This window comes from Lampris incognitus, chromosome 14 (genome assembly GCF_029633865.1).
Source record: "Lampris incognitus isolate fLamInc1 chromosome 14, fLamInc1.hap2, whole genome shotgun sequence".
In the NCBI taxonomy this organism is placed as follows: domain Eukaryota; kingdom Metazoa; phylum Chordata; class Actinopteri; order Lampriformes; family Lampridae; genus Lampris; species Lampris incognitus.
This window is the reverse complement of record NC_079224.1, coordinates 2,197,282-2,220,000: the sequence shown is the minus strand read 5'-3', so window position 1 is coordinate 2,220,000 and position 22,719 is coordinate 2,197,282. Positions and strand designations below refer to the sequence as shown.

The following is a 22,719-nucleotide window of genomic DNA, read 5'->3' as shown; positions in this document are numbered from 1 at the left end:
GGCGATAATACGCCAGTTTGGTTCATCAAAAAGAAGAAGAAGAAGAAGAAGAAGAAGAAGAAGAAGAAGAAGAAGAAGAAGAAGAAGAAGAAGGCGAAGTGCCGCGAAGAAGACGACCGTCAGTGTAGCGTTCCACTCGGGGAAAGCGAGAGGACGAAGTAGTTCCTCCACGATTTGGTAACAAAGCAAGTGAAATAACCGTCGGCGACATGACGTCTGCCCCGTGCAAGAGGCTTTATTCCAGCCTGCCCGTCTGGATCGTGGAGGATCACCATGACGTGAGTGTGAGCACGCCTTGTTTGGGTGTGTGTAAGTAGACACCTGCCTGCATGGTTTCCCTGGCACACGGCGGCAGCTTGAAATAACTAGTTAATGTTACACGAGACACGCCTTCAGACCGCCCTGCGTCCACCCTAAACCACTTTAGTGACTAGTCTCCCATGTTTGAAGGCCACTCTGGACGTATGTTGTCCACTCCTCACGGACTCTCATTCAGTAGCTTACAGGCCAACTCCTGCGATGTCTGGCACTCACAGCACTTGCGTGCGTTTGACTGCATGACTTTTGAAATTGTGTCGTATGATTTTTTATTTTTTTAACTTTTTTTATAATTTCTCAAATTGCGGCACGGTGGCGCAGTGGTTAGCGAGGCCGCCTCACAGCAAGAGGGTCCTGTGTTCGAGCTCGGGGTAGTCCAGCCTAGGGGGGTGTCCTCTGTGTGTCCGCGTGGGTTTCCTCCGGCTGCTCCGGGTTCCTCCCACAGATGTTTCTAGATTTGTGAAACCTCTGCAGTACAGTAAAAGCAAACAAACCCCCCTTGTTTTTCCTATTAGTCTAGCTGGGCTACTACAGCAGCTAGACTAATGGTAAAACATATGGCAATTTCTACTGAAAACTGGCAGATTTGGCTCTGGACTCGGTGTCGGCGTTTAGATCTGGAAAGGACTCCTCAGTGTGGGCTGGAGGAGGTCGGGCCGTCAGCGGTCATCTGAGGGAACGTTCATGCGAACTGACGGTTCTGTTCAGCATTTGTTTCTTTACATGTAGCCCCCCAGTTTCCAGTGTACACTGGCTGATGTCCGATGTGGTGTTTGTGTTGTGTTGGGTACAGGCTGCGTGCGTCATCATGATGCAAGGTGACGTGTCGTGATGCAAGGTGACGTGTCATGATGCAAGGTGACGTGTCGTGATGCAAGGTGACGTGTCGTGATGCAAGGTGACGTGTCATGATCTTCTCACCTTCTTATCTTACTGCGCTTAAGCTGCAGCCTTTATGGTGTCTGAAGTCAGAACACGTTATGTTTTATGTCCCTCCTGACTGTCGGCTTTACAGAGGAACATGCCAGTAGCAAAGAAACAAGCTACAGCGAGTGTGATGAGCAGCGTAGTAAAGCTGAATGCATTTCACAGGACAACGTGCCGAAGTGACAAAATCCTGACCTTAGTGGACTCTACTGAAGCTTTGTCTGCTTTTTTTTTTGGAACTTTGCCCCCTTTTCTCCCCAATGTACCAGGCCAATTACCCCACTCTTCCAAGCCATCCCGATCGCTGCTCCACCCACTGTACCGATCCGGGGAGGGCTGCAGACTACCACATGCCTCCTCCCATACATGTGGAGTCACCGGCCGCTTCTTTTCACCTGACAGTGAGGAGTTTCACCAGGGGGCGTAGCGTGTGGGAGGATCACGCTATTCCCCCCAGTTCCCCCTCCCCCCTGAACAGGTGCCCCGGGTGACCAGAGGAGGCGCTAGTGCAGCGACCAGGACACATACCCACATCTTGCTTCCCACCCGCAGACACGGCCAATTGTGTCTGTAGGGACGCCCGACCAAGCCGGAGGTAACGCGGGGATTCGAACTAGTGATCCCCGTGTTGGTAGGCAACAGAATAGACTGATAGACTAAAATATATGGAGATATCAGTAACATCATCACTTTTCTGCATGTCTAACTGAATGCTTCATAATCAGCAGTGACCACCCATTTTTACCGTCGACATGTCCAGACTGCAGGGATATGAGGCTTGTGCACCAGCTGGTGATAGTGAACACTGAACAGCGGAACATTAGGGGCCTACATTACCTTTTCATAAACCCACTGTATAAGAGATAAAATAAAACCTAATAATAATGATCAGCTTTGGTTTTGTAAATACCAGTTCTCAGTGTGAAGAAACATAAATTCCCCTAAGTTTTTTTTTCTTCCCCAGACCGAGGAAGTAGTTTCTGAGAAATCACATGTGACAAATCAACAAATGGATGAACAGAGAGGTGATCCATAATCCCCTCCTGACCGTTTTGATCATGGGGGACAAAAACATGGTAGTTGTAGGAACACCGAGGAAAGGATGAAATAGCCAGAAGAATGTTCTTTTTCAACATGGTGTGCATAGTTTATGTTGTTGCTTTAGTAGGCGGTGCTGACCATCAATTGAATTGCACATTAATAGTGTGAGTGTTCCTCTTAAAGTCAAGTGTACACTCATCTGCACACAAACAGATGAACCACTGAGTGGTTCATGTGTTTGTATAAGCAGTATGAGCAGTATAAGCAGTATAAGCATTATGAACATTATGAGCAGTATGAGCAGTATAAGCAGTGTGAGCAGTATGAGCAGTATAAGCAGTATGAGCAGTCTAAGACGTATAAGCAGTATGAGCAGAATGAACATTATGAGCAGTATGAGCAGTATAAGCAGTATGAGCAGTATAAGCAGTATGAGCAGTATAAACTGTATGAGCAGTGTGAACTTCATGAGCAGTATGGGCAGTGTGAGCAGTATAAGCAGTATGAGCAGTGCGAGCAGTATAAGCAGTATGAGCAGTATGAACATTATGATCAGTATAAGCAGTATGAGCAGTATAAGCAATATAAGCAGTATGAGCAGTATAAACTGTATGAGCAGTATAAACAGTATAAGCAGTGTGAACATCATGAGCAGTATGGGCAGTGTGAGCAGTATAAGCAGTATGAGCAGTGTGAGCAATATGAGCAGTATGAACATTATGAGCAGTATGAGCAGTATAAGCAGTATGAGCAATATAAGCAGTGTGAGCAGTATGAGCACCATGAGCAATATAAGCAGTATGAGCAGTGTAAGCAGTGTAAGCAGTATGAACATTATGAGCAGTGTGAGCAGTATAAGCAGTATGAGCAATATAAGCAGTGTGAGCAGTATAAGCAGTATGAGTAGTTTAAGCAGTGTGAGCAGTATAAGCAGTAAAACAGTATAAGCAGTATGAGCAATATAGGCAGTTTGAGCAGTATAAGCAGTATGAGCAGTAAAAACAGTATAAGCGGTGTGAGCAGTATAAGCAGTATGAGCAGTATAAGCAGTGTGAGCAGTATAAGCAGTATGAGCAGTATAAGCAGTATGAGCAGTATAAGCAGTGTGAGCAGTATAAGCAGTATGAGCAATATAAGCAGTATGAGCATTATAAGCAGTACAATTAGTATGAGCAATATAAGCAGTGTGAGCAGTATGAGCAGTATAAGCAGTAAAAACAGTATAAGCAGTATGAGCAATATAAGCAGTGTGAGCAGTATAAGCAGTAAAAACAGTATAAGCAGTATGAGCAATATAAGCAGTGTGAGCAGTATAAGCAGTATAAGCAGTATGAGCAGTATAAGCAGTGTGAGCAGTATAAGCAGTATGAGCAGTATGAACATTATGAGCAGTATGAGCAGTATTAGCAGTATATGCAGTATGAGCAGTGTGAGCAGTATGAGCAGTATAAGCAGTGTGAGCAGTATGAGCAGTAAAAACAGTATAAGCAGTGTGAGCAATATAAGCAGTGTGAGCAGTATAAGCAGTAAAAACAGTGTGAGCAATATAAGCAGTGTGAGTAGTATAAGCAGTAAAAACAGTGTGAGCAGTATAAGCAGTATGAGCAATATTAGCAGTGTGAGCAGTATAAGCAATATGAGCAGTATAAGCAGTAAAAACAGTATAAGCAGTATGAGCAATATAAGCAGTGTGAGCAGTATGAGCAGTATAAGCAGTAAAAACTGAGCAATATAAGCAGTGTGAGCAGTATGAGCAGTATAAGCAGTAAAAACTGAGCAATATAAGCAGTGTGAGCAGTATGAGCAGTTTAAGCAGTGTAAGCAGTATAAGCAGTGTGAGCAGTATAAGCAGTATAAGCAGTGTGAGCAGTGTGAGCAGTATAAGCAGAAAAAACAGTATAAGCAGTATGAGCAATATAAGCAGTTTGAGCAGTATAACTAGTATGAGCAGTATAAGCAGTATAAGCAGTGTGAGCAGTATAAGCTGTATGAGCATTACAAGCAGTGTGAGCAGTATGAGCAGTATAAGCAGTATAAGCACTATAAGCAGTATGAGCAATATAAGCAGTATGAGCAGTATAAGCAGTGTGAGCAGTATAAGCAGTATGAGCAGTATGAACATTATGAGCAGTATGAGCAGTATTAGCAGTATATGCAGTATGAGCAGTGTGAGCAGTATGAGCAGTATAAGCAGTGTGAGCAGTATGAGCAGTAAAAACAGTATAAGCAGTGTGAGCAATATAAGCAGTGTGAGCAGTATAAGCAGTAAAAACAGTGTGAGCAATATAAGCAGTGTGAGTAGTATAAGCAGTAAAAACAGTGTGAGCAGTATAAGCAGTATGAGCAATATTAGCAGTGTGAGCAGTATAAGCAATATGAGCAGTATAAGCAGTAAAAACAGTATAAGCAGTATGAGCAATATAAGCAGTGTGAGCAGTATGAGCAGTATAAGCAGTAAAAACTGAGCAATATAAGCAGTGTGAGCAGTATGAGCAGTATAAGCAGTAAAAACTGAGCAATATAAGCAGTGTGAGCAGTATGAGCAGTTTAAGCAGTGTAAGCAGTATAAGCAGTGTGAGCAGTATAAGCAGTGTGAGCAGTGTGAGCAGTATAAGCAGAAAAAACAGTATAAGCAGTATGAGCAATATAAGCAGTTTGAGCAGTATAACTAGTATGAGCAGTATAAGCAGTATAAGCAGTGTGAGCAGTATAAGCTGTATGAGCATTACAAGCAGTGTGAGCAGTATAAGCAGTATAAGCACTATAAGCAGTATGAGCAATATAAGCAGTATGAGCATTATAAGCAGTACAAGCAGTATGAGCAGTATAAGCAGTGTGAGCAGTATAAGCAGTAAAAACAGTATAAGCAGTTTTCTCATTGTTTAAACACTACATCAAACTGTTTGTCTGCCAAAAGGTGCTTTTCCAACACTACCAAGGACAATGTATGACCTGTGTAACTGTGTTGTTGCTTATCCATTAGGTGGTGTGCCATATCTATCGTGCCATAGCATCAAGACACCTCCCACTTCAGAACATTAAGATGATCCATTTTGACTCTCACCCAGATCTGCTTATTCCTGTCAACATGTCTGCTGACATCGTCTTTGAAAAGGACAAATTGCTGAGGTATGTGTAGTTTGAAACCTACATTACAACACAGCTAGACTCAGCTAGACACTGGCATTCCGGTGCCAAAGGATGGGATAGTTGGTATACAACATCTGTGGCTAAATCCTAGAACAATAATAGTCTCATCTCATCTCATCTTCAGCCGCTTCTCCGGGGTCGAGTCGCGGTATCAGCAAGCTATGTAGGGCACTCCAGATGTCCCTCTTCCCAGCAACGCCCTCCAGCTCCTCCTGGGGGATCCCAAGGCATTCCCAGGCCAGATTGGACATGTAGTCCCTCCAGCATGTTCTGGGTCTACCCCAGGGTCTCCTCCCAGTTGGCCGTGCCCGGTAAACCTCCAAAGGAAGGCGCCCAGGAGGCATCCTGATCAGATGCCCGAACCATCTCAACTGGTTGCTTTCGATGCGAAGGAGCAGCGGCTGTACTCGAAGTTCCCTCCGTATGTCCGAGCTCCTCACCCTATCTCTAAGGCTGAGCCCAGACACCCTACGGAGGAAACTCATTTCAGCCGCTTGTATCTGCGATCTCACCCTTTCGGTCACTACCCAAAGCTCATGACCATAGGTGAGGGTTGGAATGAAGACTGACTGGTAAATTGAGAGCTTTGCCTTCTGGCTCAGCTCCGTCTTCACCACAACGGTCTGGTACAACGTCCAAATTACTGCTGATGCTGCACTAATCCGCCTGTCAATCTCCCGCTCCATCCTACCCTCATTCGTGAACAAGACCCCGAGATACTTGAACAATAATAGTATCTGGGTTAAAAAGGATTACAAAAAAACACACATTGCTCATTTGCATTTATTTACTGCAAATTATGGTTCTATTCCACTCCTTGTTTTTCAGTGTTGTTTTAATATTCTGCTCTTGCATGAAATACGCAGATTAAAATGTCAGTCCTGAAGATTGTGACTGTTTATCTTTTGAATGACACCTCATTTTGAATGACCTTCATCTCAAATCCTAGAGATTCATATAAAATTGGCAAATTCCCCGACAAAAACCTATGAGTTTAAATACGTGGGGTCAACTGTTCAGAGTAATGGGGAGTGCAGAAGAGAGGTGAAGAAGAGAGTGCAGGCAGGGTGGAGTGGGTGGAGAAGAGTGTCAGGAGTGATGTGTGACAGCAGGGTTCCAGCAAGAGTTAAAGGGAAGGTTTACAAGATGGTAGTGAGACCAGCTATGTTATATGGTTTGGAAACAGTGGCACTGATGAAAAGACAGGAGGTGGAGGTGGAGGTGGCAGAGGTGAAGATGATAAGATTTTCACTGGGAGTGATGAAGAAGGACAGGATTAGGAACGAGTATATTAGAGGGACAGCTCAGGTTGGACGGTTTGGAGACAAAGCAAGAGAGACAAGATTGAGATGGTTTGGACGTGTGGAGGAGAGATTCTGGGTATACTGGGAGAAGGATGCTGAATATGGAGCTGCCAGGGAAGAGGAGAAGAGGAAAGCCAAAGAGGAGGTTTATGGATGTGGTGAGGGAGGACATGAAGGTGGCTGGTGTGACAGAGGAAGATGCGGAGGACAGGAAGAGATGGAAACGGATGATCCGCTGCGGCGCCCCCTAACGGGAGCAGCCGAAAGTAGTAGTAGTACAGGTGCTGGCGTTATTGAACTGAAATAATGATAATAATGATAATAATAATAATAATAAAACCACTGGAGCAATCCTGCACGATACAATGAGTCAGGTATGAAGTCATCAAAGAGGGTATTCTATCCATCCACTCAATAAATTTTAAAAAATTATAAAATTATGCTTGAACATAACTACACTTGAACACACCACCGTAATGAAATAACAAGGCACAGCTTTTATGAATGAACTAAAAACTAAGTGGGCGGGGCTTATTACTATGTTAGTTTGGTTATTAGGTACACTTGTTTATGTTGTAAAAAGTATAGGACATTAAAAGATGAACCAACATTGAGTCTCTCCATCTGTCATTCATCAACACATTTGGTTCCAAAACTCAGCAATTCAGAATAATGTTTGGAAATGTTTGAACAAGATTATTGATTGAAATTCAACAGCATGGGAACTACACAGGTAGAACTGTCAGGGCAAAAGCTGTGCTGGAGAATGAAAAGTCGCTTCATTTGAAAAAGAAATGAGGCACTATACATATGTCCATTACTATTTTTTTTTCTAAACAAAGTTTACATTCTCAAACACAAACCAATCAAACAATGGATGCACACCTACAACCCCCCTCCCCCACTGTCCAGCCACCCTCCCCACAAACCCACCACACTCACACCCACCTGGCATCCCACCTGAAACAACATTTCTGCTATGTTAACTCTTCCTGCAGACAATAAATCCTGTTAAGTATACTCACGATGCTACTGCCTTAAGAACATGTGCATCAACATGCGTCCAAACAACATGTGTACTTGTGAGCAGCTTTTATAGCCTGTCTGCCAGCATCTAACCAGACTCAGCATGCCCAGGCTGCTCAAGAAAACATCTGCATAGCACCTACCCTGAGTGCATGCCCAGGCTGCTCAAGAAAACATCTGCATAGCACCTACCCTGAGTGCATGCCCAGGCTGCTCAAGAAAACATCTGCATAGCACCTACCCTGAGTGCATGCCCAGGCTGCCTGAGACAACATCTGCATAGCACCTACCCTGAGTGCATGCCCAGGCTGCCTGAGACAACATCTGCATAGCACCTACCCTGAGTGCATGCCCAGGCTGCCTGAGACAACATCTGCATAGCACCTACCCTGAGTGCATGCCCAGGCTGCCTGAGACAACATCTGCATAGCACCTACCCTGAGTGCATGCCCAGGCTGCCTGAGACAACATCTGCATAGCACCTACCCTGAGTGCATGCCCAGGCTGCTCAAGAAAACATCTGCATAGCACCTACCCTGAGTGCATGCCCAGGCTGCTCAAGAAAACATCTGCATAGCACCTACCCTGAGTGCATGCCCAGGCTGCCTGAAACAACATCTGCATAGCACCTACCCTGAGTGCATGCCCAGGCTGCCTGAAACAACATCTGCATAGCACCTACCCTGAGTGCATGCCCAGGCTGCCTGAAACAACATCTGCATAGCACCTACCCTGAGTGCATGCCCAGGCTGCCTGAAACAACATCTGCATAGCACCTACCCTGAGTGCATGCCCAGGCTGCCTGAAACAACATCTGCATAGCACCTACCCATGCCCAGGCTGCCTAAGACAACATCTGCATAGCACCTAACCATGCCCAGGCAGGCTTGCACTGATCAAAACAGCTTTCTTTGTGGGCATTATACTAGTAGACTTAGAATATGATGAGCAATCACAAAAAATATGTTATATCTACAAAACAATATGTGATATGAAAACTTTAAGGTGATTTATGTGATCAGTAGCCCAAAATCCATAAAGTACACCCAAAAGTGTTCAGGAAGCAAAATCTTCCTTGTCTAGTGTATCCTTTGCACATTCAGAGACCATGATAGCTCACTTTTTATAGGACAAAGACTGACAACTCAACCACTGCAGAAGAGGAACCAAGTATGTGCACATCCAGAAAATATTATTAAGGTGCAAGACAAAAATTGGAAAACTAGAACCAATGAGTAACAAACTGTACACTGAAATGCTGTGAAAGTAATTTACTCGACAGTAACGTCTCAAAGAGCGGCTCGATGGAAACGTTGCTGCTGAATGCATTTGCTTTGGGAGCACTTCAGTGTGCAGGCCTTGCTTCTTTCTTCGCACTCCGCCACTGCAGACAGGTGTTGGGCTGGTGCAGTAAACATAACACAGATGGATGAGAATTAAAGATAGAAGGGCAAGTTGTTTAACTTCTATAGGACAAGATGGAAGAAGGAGGAATTATTAGAGCTGCTGTCTGCTGTTCATTCTGCAGGGACAGCCAGTCCAAGGTGGCGACATGGTGCTATTCAGTGATGAACAGCTGCCTAATCACGTGGACGATGAGGATAAATGAAGTGTTCAAGAGGATGTAATGACATGATGCCCCTAGATGTTTTTTTTCTTCCCTCGTCTCCTGGGCATCTCCAGCTTGAGGCTGTGTAACTTGTATATTGGAAGTTTTGAATTGCATACAGTCACCTGTTTTATCACACTTTCTCTTTATAGCACACATTCCCTCATCTAGTTATTTTGTAATTTATTTTATGTCTACATTTCGGCTATAGATGATGTAATATCTGCTGGTGAAGGTCTTTTAACAGCGAGGTCTGTCACATGTCCATGGAAAATGTAACTGAGCTTCCTCAAATGTGCCGCTGCCTTTGTAATTGACATTTTGATACTATGATGAGGACGCTATCACTCTATATGTGGTGTACTCTAAAGTTGTACCTATGGGCGACATTTGGGTCCCAAATTTGGGGGAGGGCAAATATTCTTTTAATCACATAAGTGTATGAATGTAAAAGGTACAACTAGTGTGCAATAAACAAAACGTGTGGTTTCAATGTCACATTTTTATTTTAAATAAGTGACAAAACTCAAACATATTTACATTTTGTTCTGTTTTTTGAAATTTGCTGCAAAATTATACAAATCGAGGATCGCTTTAAAAAAACAAAACATAGGCCTACACGTCCCTTTTCACAAGATTTGGAACGCTGCCAAACGTTGCCGATGTTTCAGACAGAAATAGAAACGATAAGAACAGACTTGTCTATGTGTTCCACACATTAAACGTGTTCCACACCTTATACAGCCCAGTTCTGAGTTAAAGTTTAGAGCCTGGAACATCTTGAATGGCCCCCTGCATCGAGTTCTTCCATTGTGATACAATATAAAGCAAACAATGTAGCCAGTCTTTTTGAGGCAGTGCATACAACGTAGCATATGTGTTGCGCCGGAGAGCTGGTGGTACAGATGTTGTCGGTGACATCTCGCGATTTAGACAGTCAAATAAATGTTCACTCTTCTCTGTTGGATAAGTTGCTCCTGCATCAGTCCAGTTGCCGAGTCACTAGTCCTGTTGTTTTCAGATCCTCAGCCTCAGGATGGGATCAAAACGATCATGCAGTGAGACGACCACACAAATACTGCCACTCAATAGCAACGATAAAAACCAAACATTAACACGGCTAAGGGCGGATCACAGCTATCGTTTTTTTAAATCAAGTTTTTTTGTAGGCTACCACACTCACTTTCACTCTCTTAAAGTGCTTTAAATACAGTTTAAGAGCCACCAACGTCGTCTGCAAAAGAATCCTGCTGTATTTTCTCTTGCCACACGGTGGCGGTAGAGTAGCGGACAAGTGCATGGCCTGCTCAGTAGTGCAACATTGTATCGACTGAGGCGCTTAAAAGGAATGAAACACATAAACCCAATAAGCCCAATAAACAATATAACACATTTTTCTCACCTTAGTGAAGAGATAAACGCCGCCTGCTGGAACTGCTGCTCACATCGAGTTGGTTGATGACTGTGTCCAAATCGATGGGGATGTCCCGCTCGATGTTGAGCTCTGCTCTTGTGTCATTATATTTCTCATGTACGCCTTGAGCCGACGAAGGCAAGAAAAGCTTCTCTCACATGAGGCGCTGCTCAAGGGCACCGTCAGAAGCAGTTTGAAGAGTTTGTCCACGTTAATCAAACCGTCTGCCAGGTTTGTCTCCTTGAACAATGCCAGTCGCAGGTCAAAACTGGTCGCAGAGCTGTGACTGCGCTTACACATGTCATTAAACAGTGACAGCTCACTCTTCAGTCCCTCTTCACAGAAATTATACCGACGGCAAATGAAATCCAAATGACCCATTTCCGTTTGAGCAGAACCGGGGGCCAGGAAGCTTTTCATGGCATTCAGAGCGTCCATGTCGTTCTCCGTGAATCGCTCATTGATTTCACTTGTTGTCTTGTCCAAGACTTCGTTGTGCTTGTGCATTTCTTTGTAATGCTCCCGTCCGGTTTCGTCCTGTTCCGCGGGCGTTGTGTTGGCTGACCTCTTCCATGGCTGCTGTCGGTCTCGGTAGCCGTGTTGAGCACACAGCTCGCTTGTGCGCTGCTACAACTGCGAAAAAATAAACAAATCGTTGGTTCTCATGGCCTGCACCGTTTCAACTGTGGAAGACGCCAGGTCCTGAACAGTTGCAGAGTTGAGGCTGGGGACTGCAGTGCTTTTGAGAGCACATTGCATTGCGTTGAGAACTCGCCGCATCAACAGGCATGGGAAGAAAAAGTGGAAGCTTGTGATTGCTGTCATCAGTCTTTGTTTGGCCACCCACGCGCACGTCATTCTCCGAAATGTCATTCAAGGTGTCCACAGTTGCCTCAAAATGATCTAGAATCCCTCTGAGTGCTTCGGCACGGCAGTTCCCTCTGGTGTCACTGAGAGATTTCAACGTTTAGCTTGGCCAAAAAATCCGCCCCAATGCCTGGACTCCAAAACGGCATGACGTTTAGGTGACCCTTCGATAAAGGTGTGGAGTGAAGACACAACATGTGCCTGACTGCCGGAACACTGCGACACACATCAACAACACAGAGGTTTAGAATATGCGCTTGACAGTGGATGTACATGGCAAGAGGGGATCCTTCTGAATACGTGATGCAACACCGTTGTAAGCCCCTCGCATGTCTGCCGCTCCACCACAGCACCGGGCCCTCACATCGTCTAAATCGAGACCAAAGCTCTCCAATGTGTTTTTCAAGAGCAATGCCAATGTTTCACCGTCTGTCGTGTCTGTGCGGTAGAAACCGACAAACGATTCATGCACTGCAAAGCCACCGTCGACATACCTCAGTACTACTGCCACCTGCTCATGTCGGCTGACGTCCTGTTTCTTCTGCCATCACGGCAAACATGCCCGCATCTCGCAAACGTGTGACGTCACTTTTGATCACTTTTGATGGATAATTGTAGAACCTCTCCCGGTTTTTGAAAAAAAAAAAACGCTGGATGAGAGGACAGTCACTCGCTCTTAGTTCCATCAGCTCTAAAACATTCCCCCGACTGGAGGAGCCCTCTGCGTCATCATGGCCGCGGAGACCGATAGCGGCGCGACAACACAACAGCAAAGACTCGCACACTTCTTTCAGGTTCATCCACTTGCTTGCTATCTGCTGTACTGATTTGGGAAGCAGCGCTGCCAGTTTTGAATGAATTCATTTAAGCGGTCAGCTTCGTAGCTGCAGAAATGTGTGCATTGCATTTTTGATGGTCACCGAATTTTTCCAATGCCTTCCTCCAATTTCCACATCCTGCCGTTCGAAATGTTTCTGCTTTGCTGTGGCCAGCAATGCTGAATGCGCAGCATGAGTAACAGAATGGCCGATCAGCGGCGGGCGGGGTTGTACTCAATTTCTTGCATTTCTTCTCCCTAATGAACAACAACTTTTGGTACTCAATAAAAACTCCTTCTGCTTCTGGTCATCTCCCGGCTGGACTACGGCAACTCCCTCCTTGCTGGCACCCCGGCGTCGGCCATCAGACCTCTGGAGCTTGTTCAGAAAGCTGCAGCTCGTCTGGTGTACAACCACCCTAAGTTCTCCCACAAAACTCCCCTTCCCATGTCCCTACACTGGCTCCCAGTAGCTGCTCGCATCCAGTTTAAGACTCTGTGCTAGCCTACAGGGCAGTGAAAGGAACAGCCCCTTCCTATCTCCAGACCATGGTCAAGCCCTACACCCCCGCCCGACCACTTCGCTCTGCTGCCTCGGGTCGCCTGGTTGCCCCGTCGCTCAGAGGCGCCTGCTGTCGATCGACCCGGTCACGGCTCTTTTCTGTCCTGGCCCCACAGTGGTGGAATGAACTCCCCACTGATGTCAGGACAGCGGAGTCGCTGCCCATCTTTTAGCGCAGGTTGAAAACTCACCTCTTCAAGAACTACTACCCTGTTACTTGTTCTTAGCGCTTATTGTATTCACTCATTTAAAAAATAAATAAAAACATAAATAAAAAAACCTCTTTCTTCCGCTTTTACTTTAGCACTGGTTTTGCTCGTAGATGCTTGTTTAGATGCACTTATGACCTCTGATGACTAATAGTTCTCCTGATCTCCTACGTTAAATGATGCACTTATTGTAAGTTGCTTTGGATAAAAGCGTCGGCTAAATGACTGGAATGTAATGTAATGTGATGTGGTTTATCATTAATGACGCCAGACCTAGGCATGTCAAAAGTTTGTGATTGTGCTTCCTATGTAGAAAATCACTTCCTGCCCTCCATCTGTAGTTCGTGACGTCATACGCAAACAACCTATAGCAGCGATTAGAAGCCCAGCTAGGCTGTAGTTGACACTACACATATACAGAAAAGACTGGGACCAACTGCAGGTGTTTTTTCAGATTGTAATCCTGTTGCATCCTGGACTGACACTAGTCACTACTTCCGGCAAGATGGCGCTAGTGTATGCGGCGAGCCGTCTGTCGGGTCTGTTTGGCGTATTGTTTGCTATTGTTCTGTTTTGCCGCATATGCTGTCATGATGTCGTTGCTCTACTCGTATATGATCGCCAAGCGCTTCTCAATATCCGAGCGTCCCATGAGTTGCTGTTAAAGCACAATTTGGGAGATCCGTTTTCAAACCTTCCTCCATTGCTCTCGGCTATACTGGCATACCTGCGCCGCCCACCTTGTGTCCTTCCCCGTAGGAAGCGCCCTAGAAGACGGGGAAAGCGGGGTGGTGTTCGGGTGAGAATCAACGCTTACCTAATGTACTCCCATGGAAATGATCCTCGCCTCCTTCGCAGTGGTCATCGCCTTTTTCCGGTTCGATGGCTCCTGCCTGTTGTTCCTGGCATTGCTGTGGGCCAACTTCACTTGCAGGTGGAGGCTCCTTATCCCAGACGGACGCAAGCCCGCAGAGGCGGCGTGGATAACAGGAACCTTCGCCCGCTGGATCGTGCAGCGTCGGACAAAGAGGAGCGTACTGTCCGTCTGGCTCTCATTAATGCTGGATCGCTAGCCAATAAGACGTTCCTGCTAAATTACTTTTTTACCTCTCGGGACTTGGGTTTTATGTTTCTGACGGAGACCTGGCTTCACGCTGGTGAGTTCACCCCATTTTCTGAACTCCTTCCCCCTGACTGTTTATTCAATCAGCTCGCCTCGGACCACTGGCAAAGGTGGAGGTCTAGCTTCTGTATTTAAATCCAGCCTCCACTGCCGACAGACAGGCTCCGCCTGACAGCTTCTCCAGCTTCGAGCTGCAACTTTTTGAAATAAAGTGTAATTGTCCCGGGCTGTGCGCAGTGGTCTACCGTTCACCAAAATTCAATAAGGACTTCATTCGGGAATTCACTGACTTTGTGGCGGGGACTATAGTGAACTACGACAGTTTCTTAATTGTCGGTGATTTTAATATCCATGTCTGTTGTGAATACAGACCTCTGGTGAAAGACTTTTTGAATCTTATTGACTCTTTTAATCTCCCTCAATTGTTGACTGGTCCGATGCATGAGAAGGGTCACACACTGGACCTTGTGTTGGCCTTTGGTTTAAGTATGCATCACTGAAATATGTGATACACGTATATCGGACCATTTGCCTGTGTCATTTACTGTGACGCTGCCTTGTTCTCAGGTTAAATCGCGCGCCCCGGCACGCTCCCTGCGCACAATTAACCCTTTGACGGCGTCTCAATTTTCTGTTGCTTTTAAAGATTCTATGCTTCACACCGTGGATGACTTGTAATCTCAGTGCTGATGACATTACCACTCTTTTTAACTCTACCTGCACTGACATACTGGACTTGGTTGCTCCTGTTAGAACCAAACGCCCTAAACCAGTGACAGAGCCATGGCTCAATGACACCACCCGCACTCTTAGACGCACATGTAGACGTGCTGAGAGAAAGTGGAAGAAAGACAAACTTCATGTCTCCTTAGGAATTCTAAGAGACTGCTTATCAGAGTACCAGAGAGCCGTTTAATCTGCATAAACACAGTTTCTATCGAACCTTGTGTCCAACAATTCTCATAGGCCTCAGGTTATTTTTAATACTATTAACTCTTATAAATCCACGTGAGTCTCCTTGCATCGTGCCAACGCCCACGCTCTGGGAAGAATTTCTTAAAGTTTTTACAGATAAGATCTCTGCTGGTAGGGCCTCACCATCCTCTTTGGCCTCAGATCCTGCTATTTATTCTATGTGCCCAGCTGTCTTAGAGCAGTTTGAGCCCGTGTCCCCCTCCTTTATATCTGAGGTAGTTAACCATTTGAAGCCTTCAGATTGCCCCCTTGACAGTATTCCACCCAGACTGTTAAAAGATGTTTTTACCACTGTTGGTTCTTGTATTGTAAATTTGATAAACACCTCTCTTCTCTCAGGCTGTGTTCCTGCTGCTTTCAAACATGCTGTAGTACAGCCCCTCATCAAAAAGAGCAAGCTTGATCCCTCTGTTCTTTCTAATTTTAGGCCAATTTCTAAGCTGCCTTTTCTTTCAAAAGTCTTACAGAAAGCAGTTTATGTACAATTACAAATGCACCTAGAAATTAATGGCATTTGTGAAAAGTTCCAGTCTGGTTTTAAATCACGCCACAGCGCTGAAACAGCCCTTTTAAGAGTTTTTAATTATCTTCTTTTAACTGTGGACTCTGGGAACTCCGCTGTTCTGGTGCTTTTGGACCTGACTGCTGCCTTTGACACGGTTGACCATAATATTCTTTTATCACGTCTTGAGCTATGTGTAGGCATTAAAGGTACTGTCCTAGAATGGTTCAAGTCTTACCTGTCAAATAGAAGCTTTTCTGTCCATATAGACCAATTCTCTTCAGCTGCGGCTCCACTTAACTGTGGGGTCCCCCAAGGCTCCATTTTGGGCCCCATTCACTTCTCATTGTATATGCTGCCCTTGGGGTCCATTTTTAAAAAACATAATATGTCTTTTCATTGTTTTGCTGATGATTTGCAAATCTATCTGCCTATAAAAACAAACAGCAGAGATTCTATACAGGCTTTGCTGAGTTGTTTAAAGGATGTCAAAATATGGATGGCGTTAAATTTCCTGAAATTAAATCAAAATAAGACTGAAATTATTGTATATGGACAGCCTGATCTGCCGGATGGTTATGATAGTGCTCTTGGCCCTTTAGCTTCCTACAGTCACTCTTCTGTTAGGAATCTAGGGGTGATTTTTGACAGCTCTTTTAACTTTGACAAACAAATAAGCTCAGTAGTCAAAACAAGTTTTTTTTCAATTACAACTTCTGGGAAAAGTAAAGGCCTATCTCCCTCCAAATGATCTTGAAAGGGTAATTCATGTATTTATTACCTCTCGTCTAGATTATTGTAACTCTTTGTATGTTGGTGTAGCTCAGTCGTCGCTTCGTCACCCGCAGCTTGTACAAAATGCAGCTGCTCGCCTGCTGACAGGAAAGAAGCGACGCGATCACGTAACGCCTGTACTGGCCTCCCTTCATTGGCTTCCTGTCTGTTTTAGGATCCAGTTTAAGATTGTATTACTTGTTTTCAAGTCGTTAAAAATGGGCTGGAACCATCTTATTTATCTGAGCTAATATATTATCATACACCAGTCAGAGCACTCAGGTCAGCAAACCAGATGCTCTTACATGTTCCCAGATCCAGGCTTAAGAATAGGGGTGACAGAGCCTTTGCAGTTGCTGCCCCTGATCTCTGGAACAACTTACCAATACACATAAGATCTGTTCAGACCCCAGAGACTTTTAAATCTTGGTTACACACCTACCTCTTCTCGCTGGCATTCAATTCAAGTTGAGCTAGACACCGTGATTTTATTGTGGAAATATAATTTTACTTTTGTTTTTTATTGTTTACGTTTTAATTCCTTTATTTTACTTTTACATGTATTTTTATATTCATGTGTGTTAGTTATTTTATATTGTATTTTAAGCTTGTGCAGCTCTTTGGTTCAACTTTGGTTGTTTTAAATGCGCTATATAAATAAACTTGACTTGACTTGCATCTGAAAAACACCAATTCAAAACACCAAAATTAGCCAATTTTCAGAACGTTCCTTTTAATAGTGAATAACATGACCTTTCATGAGCAACAGGTATCATGTACAGGCAGGTGACAAATTAAAAGAAAAAACAACATAGTGTCTTAGTAAGGTGTTGGGCCAACATGAGCTGCAAAAAAAAAAAAACCCGTCAGTGCACCTTGGCATAGCTTCTACAAGTCTGCAACTCTGCTGGAGGGATGGAACACCATACTTCCAAAAGAGAATCCCTTATTTGGCATTTTGATGATGGTGGAAGAGAGCACATTCTGACATGTCGGTCAAAAAGCTTCCATCAGTTTTCAGTTGGGTTGAGATCTGTTGACGGTGAAGACTATAGCATCGGATTTGCATTATTTTCATACTCAAAAGTCATGGTAAATGTCCTTAAAAAGTCCTTGAAAATGATTTCCAAAAAAGATGGGGAATCTGGGTAGTCAATCTCTATTCTGGCTTGAATACCTATTTTAAACTTATCACACAGATGTTCAGTTGGATAACTAGGTAACTCTATTAATCTAAAATACATATGACTACTGCTACTACTATTGCTACTACTACTACTACTACTGCTACTACTACTGCTACTACTATTGCTACTGCCCCTACTAATACTGCTACTACTACTGCTACTGCTACGCTACTGCTACTACTGCTGCTACTACTTCTGCTACTGCTACTACTACTACTACTACTGCTACTGCTACTACTACCGCTACTACTATTGCTACTGCTACTACTACTATTACTACTGCTACTGCTACTACTACTGCTACTGCTACCACTACTGCTACTACTATTGCTACTGCTATTACTACTACTGCTACTACTACTGCTACTACTTTTGCTACTGCTACTACTACTGCTACTACTTTTGCTACTGCTGCTACTACTACTAGTACTGCTACTACTACTACTGCTGCTACTACTACTGCTACTACTACTACTTCCGGCTGCTCCCTTTAGGGGTTGCCACAGTGGATCATTCGTTTCCTGTCCTCAGCATCTTCCTCTGGCACACCAGCTACTTGCATGTCCTCTCTCACCACATCCATAAACCTCCTCGTTGGCCTTCCTCTTCTCCTCTTCCCTGGCAGTTCCATATTCAGCATCCGTCTCCCAATATACCCAGAATCTCTCCTCCACACATGTCCAAGCCATCTCAATCTTGTCTCTCTTGCTTTGTCTCCAAACCGTCCAACCTGAGCCGTCCCTCTAATATACTCGTTCCTAATCCTGTCCTTCTTCATCACTCCCAATGAAAATCTTAACATCTTCAACTCTGCCACCTCCAGCTCCACCTCCTGTCTTTTCATCAGTACCACTGTCTCCAAACCATACAACATAGCTGGTCTCACAACCATCTTGTAAACCTTCCCTTTAACTCTTGCTGGTACCCTTCTGTCACAAATCACTCCTGACACTCTTCTCAACCCACTCCACCCTGCCTGCACTCTCTTCTTCACCTCTCTTCTGCACTCCCCATTACTTTGGATAGTTGACCCCAATTATTTAAACTCATACACCTTTGTCACCTCTACTCCTCGCAACCTTACCATTCCACCAGTCCATGGAGACTCCTGCCTGATCTCGTCTGTCAACCTGTCCATCACCATTGCAAACAAGAAATGGCTCAGAGCCGATCCTTGATCTAATCCCATTTCCAACTTGAACCCATCTGTCATTCCAACTGCACACCTCACCACTGTCACACTTCCCTCATACATATCCTGCACCACCCCTACATACTTCCCTGCAACTCCTGACTTCCTCATACAATACCACAACTCCTCTCTCGGCACCCTGTCGTATGCTTTCTCTAAATCCACAAAGACACAATGCAACTCCTTCTGGCCTTCTCTATACTTCTCCATCAACATTCTCAAAGCAAAAATTATATCTGTGGGGCTCTTTTGTGGCATAGATCCATACTGCTGCTTGCTAATCATCACCTCTCCTCTTAACCTAGCTTCTATTACTCTTTCCCATGTCTTCATTATGTGGCTGATCAGCTTACCTCTGTAAGAGGTACCTCTGTAACTTACCTCTTGCTATACCTCTAGTTGCTACAGTTCTTCACATCACCCTTGTTCTTGAAAATCGGTACCTGTATACTATTTCTCCACTCCTCAGGTATCCTCTCACTTTCCAAGAATCTAAACTTAGCACAAAAAGTAAGGAAATGTGTACTTGGTAGATTATTTCTTTATTGTAACAATGCTTCTTGGCAATAAATCTTATATCAGGCAGCTGATTGTCAGCACCTGGGGTACCAGAAGCTCAAAACAAGAGTCAATAGCAACAGCAAAATAAGCTGTTTGGCATTGGCAGAGAAGATTTGGCAAATTTTTCATGGGCGCAACCCACATACTCAGCTCTGCTGCTCATCCCACAAATGCATGTTCCTTACAAATGTGTCCCCATTTAAAAGGGAAATAAACAGGCTTTCCAACGGTATAAGATTTATTGCCAAGAAGCATTGTTACAACAAAGAAATAATCTACCAAACACACATTTCCTTACTTTTTGTGCTAAATATAGTTAAAAACGCCACTGCCATCTCTCTCCTAAACATCTTCATGCCTCCACAGGTATGTCATCAGGACCAACTGCCTTTCCACTCTTAATAATGATAATACATTAAACTTATGTTTCGCTTTTCTAACACTCAAAGTCACTTTACAATAAACGGGGTGAAACAAGACAACAGATAAACATAATACAGGGGTGGATGGGAAGGGGGGCTATGAGAGGGAGAAGCGGCAACCACACATGATGCCAGCAGTACTCTCTGACTTAGACAGATACAAAAGGGGAAGAAAAACAAACATCATAAATCACATAAATCACAGATGAAGTCTGAAGAGGTGAGTCCTGATTAAATAGAATAAATTAATAGATTCGGTAAATCCAAAAGCACGTTTTTGGAACTCTTCATCCTCTTCATAGCTGCCCTCACTTCCTCCTTGCTGTTCCACCGCACTTCCTGATTCACTATCCCCACATCATCCAACCTTCTCACTCATTTTCTTCATTCATCAGCCCCTCAAAGTATTCCTTCCACCTTCTCAGCACACTCCCCTCGCTTGTCAGCACATTTCCATCTCTATCCTTGATCACCCTAACCTGCTGCACATCCTTCCCAGCTCGGTCCCTCTGTCTAGCCAATCGGTACAAGTCCTTTTCTTCTTTCTTAGTGTCTAACCTGTCAAACAACTCACCATACGCCTTTGCCTTTACCTTTGCCACCTCTCTCTTTGCTTTACGCTGCATCTCCTTGTACTCCTGTCTATGTTCTTCATCTCTCTGACTATCCCACTTCTTCTTTGCCAACCTCTTCCTCTGTATACTTTGCTGTACTTCCTCATTCCACCACCAAATCTCCTTGTCTTCCTTCCTCTGTCCTGATGACACACCAAGTACCTTCCTAGCTGTCCCCCTCACTATTGCTGCAGTGGTTGCCCAGCCATCCGGCAACTCTTCACTACCACCCAGTGTCTGTCTTAACTCCTGCCTGAACTCCACACAACAGTCTTCCTTCTTCAACTTCCACCATTAGATCTTTGGCTCTGCCTTCACTCTCTTCCTCTTCTTGGTCTCCAAAGTCATCCTACAGACCACCAATCTAATCTAATCTAAGATATGACATGGGGCATTAACACAAGTGCTTACTGCCATGAAGGGGATACATGCATTTATCACAGGGGCCAATGTGAACACAGCCCACACCATGGCCACCAGCTTTCTCTGGTGACATGTAGAATGACAAAGGTATTGATTTAATTCCTGCCATTGGTGTGAAACGAGAAACCAGGATTCATCAGACGATTATTTTCCATCCTTCATGTAGAATATTGTCGTCCCTCAGTTTCCCTCAGCCCTGGACATTTTTTTATTCTTTTGTTTGTGCTGAAAGAAGTGCAACTCTGTAAGGTTGTTGATTCTTGTACCCTTCAAGCCGAGGTTCAGTTTGTTGTGTATTCTTGCAGACTATTATGGAGAGACATTTTACATTGCATTGTTCAAGGCAAAAGAATAAATAGTAGTAGGCATTAATTCATTTCCCAGGCTTTATACTAGGTTAAGGTCATGCACAATAATTATTATTCTAAACATTATTATAAGATGAAAAAAACATTATAGGTTCTTGGCCTTGTCATATTAACCGGCACACTATATTGTCTGTGGTTCCAGTGAGCTGAGCATAGAGAACTGGATCATGCCGATGGTGTATGCTGGCCATGTTTCTTTTGTGGCCTGGCTGCACCCATACTGGGCTCAGCAGATCAGAGAAGGAGAGCATAGCATGATAGTGGGGAGAGACTCATCCACCACCACCATCAGGTATTACACACAGGAACAGATGAACATGCACATGGGGAGATTGATGTTTTCAGTGTTTTATTTTCTTTATTTTTCTGTCACTGGTTTTTCATCTTTATGCCTCTGGCTTGCTTGAACTTTGTCTCCCTCTACCTCTGCATGTCTTCAGGGTGACCAGTGCCGATGACTACTTCCTCAGTGATGGCCTGTATGTCCCTGAGAACCAGCTGCAAAAAGCCAAACCTCTTACACTGAATGTTGTCAAAGTTGATCCGGTTAAACCTTGCAATCGGACATATGCAGGTCGGTATGTGGACCAGACAACGTGTGAAGTATGAGATAAAGGAGGTGTTATGCAAAGTTTGTAAAAGATATAGAAATGTTTAAATACGTAACTGCAAGCCTTTTAGATTTTTGTAGAATATTTGGAGCGCCTTGCTAGTATTGAGTTCTGTTACCCTTTTCCAGCTACACCCGAGTTAAGGTTTAACAATTTTACTCTAGCATTTCCCCTCTTGAGCTACATCTCCCCTTCATGGCTAACGTGGGTTAAAATCAATAAGATTTTAAAAGATTCAGGGTGTCCAGGTAGCGTAGCGGTCTATTCCATTGCCTACCAATATGGGGATCGCTGGTTTGAATCCCCGTGTTGCCTCCAGCTTGGTCGGGCATCCCTACAGACACAATTGGCCGTGTCTGGAGGTGGGAAGCCGGATGTGGGTATGTGTCCTAGTCGCTGCACTAGCGCCTCCTCTGGTTGGTCGGGGCGCCTGTTCAGGGGGGAGGGGGAACTGGGGGGAATAGTGTGAGCCTCCCACGTGGTACGTCCCCCTGGTGAAACTCCTCACTGTCAGGTGAAAAGAAGTGGCTGGTGACTGCACATGTATGGGAGGAGACATGGTAGTCTGCAGCCCTCCCCGGCTTGGCAGAGGGGGTGGAGCAGCGACCGGGACGGCTTGGAAGAGTGGGGTAATTGGCTGGGTATGATTGGGGAGACAAAAAGGGGGGGAGGATTCAAAAAAGAAAAAAGATTTAAATAGATTCACCTGTTTTATGTTAATGT

The 22,719-nt window shown here is 44.5% G+C and overlaps 1 protein-coding gene across 1 annotated transcript in view; it reads left to right on the top strand.

Annotated features, from left to right (window-relative positions):
* The first annotated feature begins 93 nt into the window (after nt 1-93).
* The window catches only part of c14h5orf22 (chromosome 14 C5orf22 homolog), a 48,300-nt gene continuing 25,674 nt past the window's right edge, over nt 94-22,719 (top strand). Inside the window, exons 1-4 of the mRNA XM_056293149.1 lie at nt 94-278; nt 5,270-5,415; nt 21,528-21,677; nt 21,826-21,959. Coding sequence (XP_056149124.1) covers nt 210-278; nt 5,270-5,415; nt 21,528-21,677; nt 21,826-21,959 — 499 coding nt within the window. The 5' untranslated portion in view covers nt 94-209. The remainder of the gene's footprint in view (nt 279-5,269; nt 5,416-21,527; nt 21,678-21,825; nt 21,960-22,719) is intronic.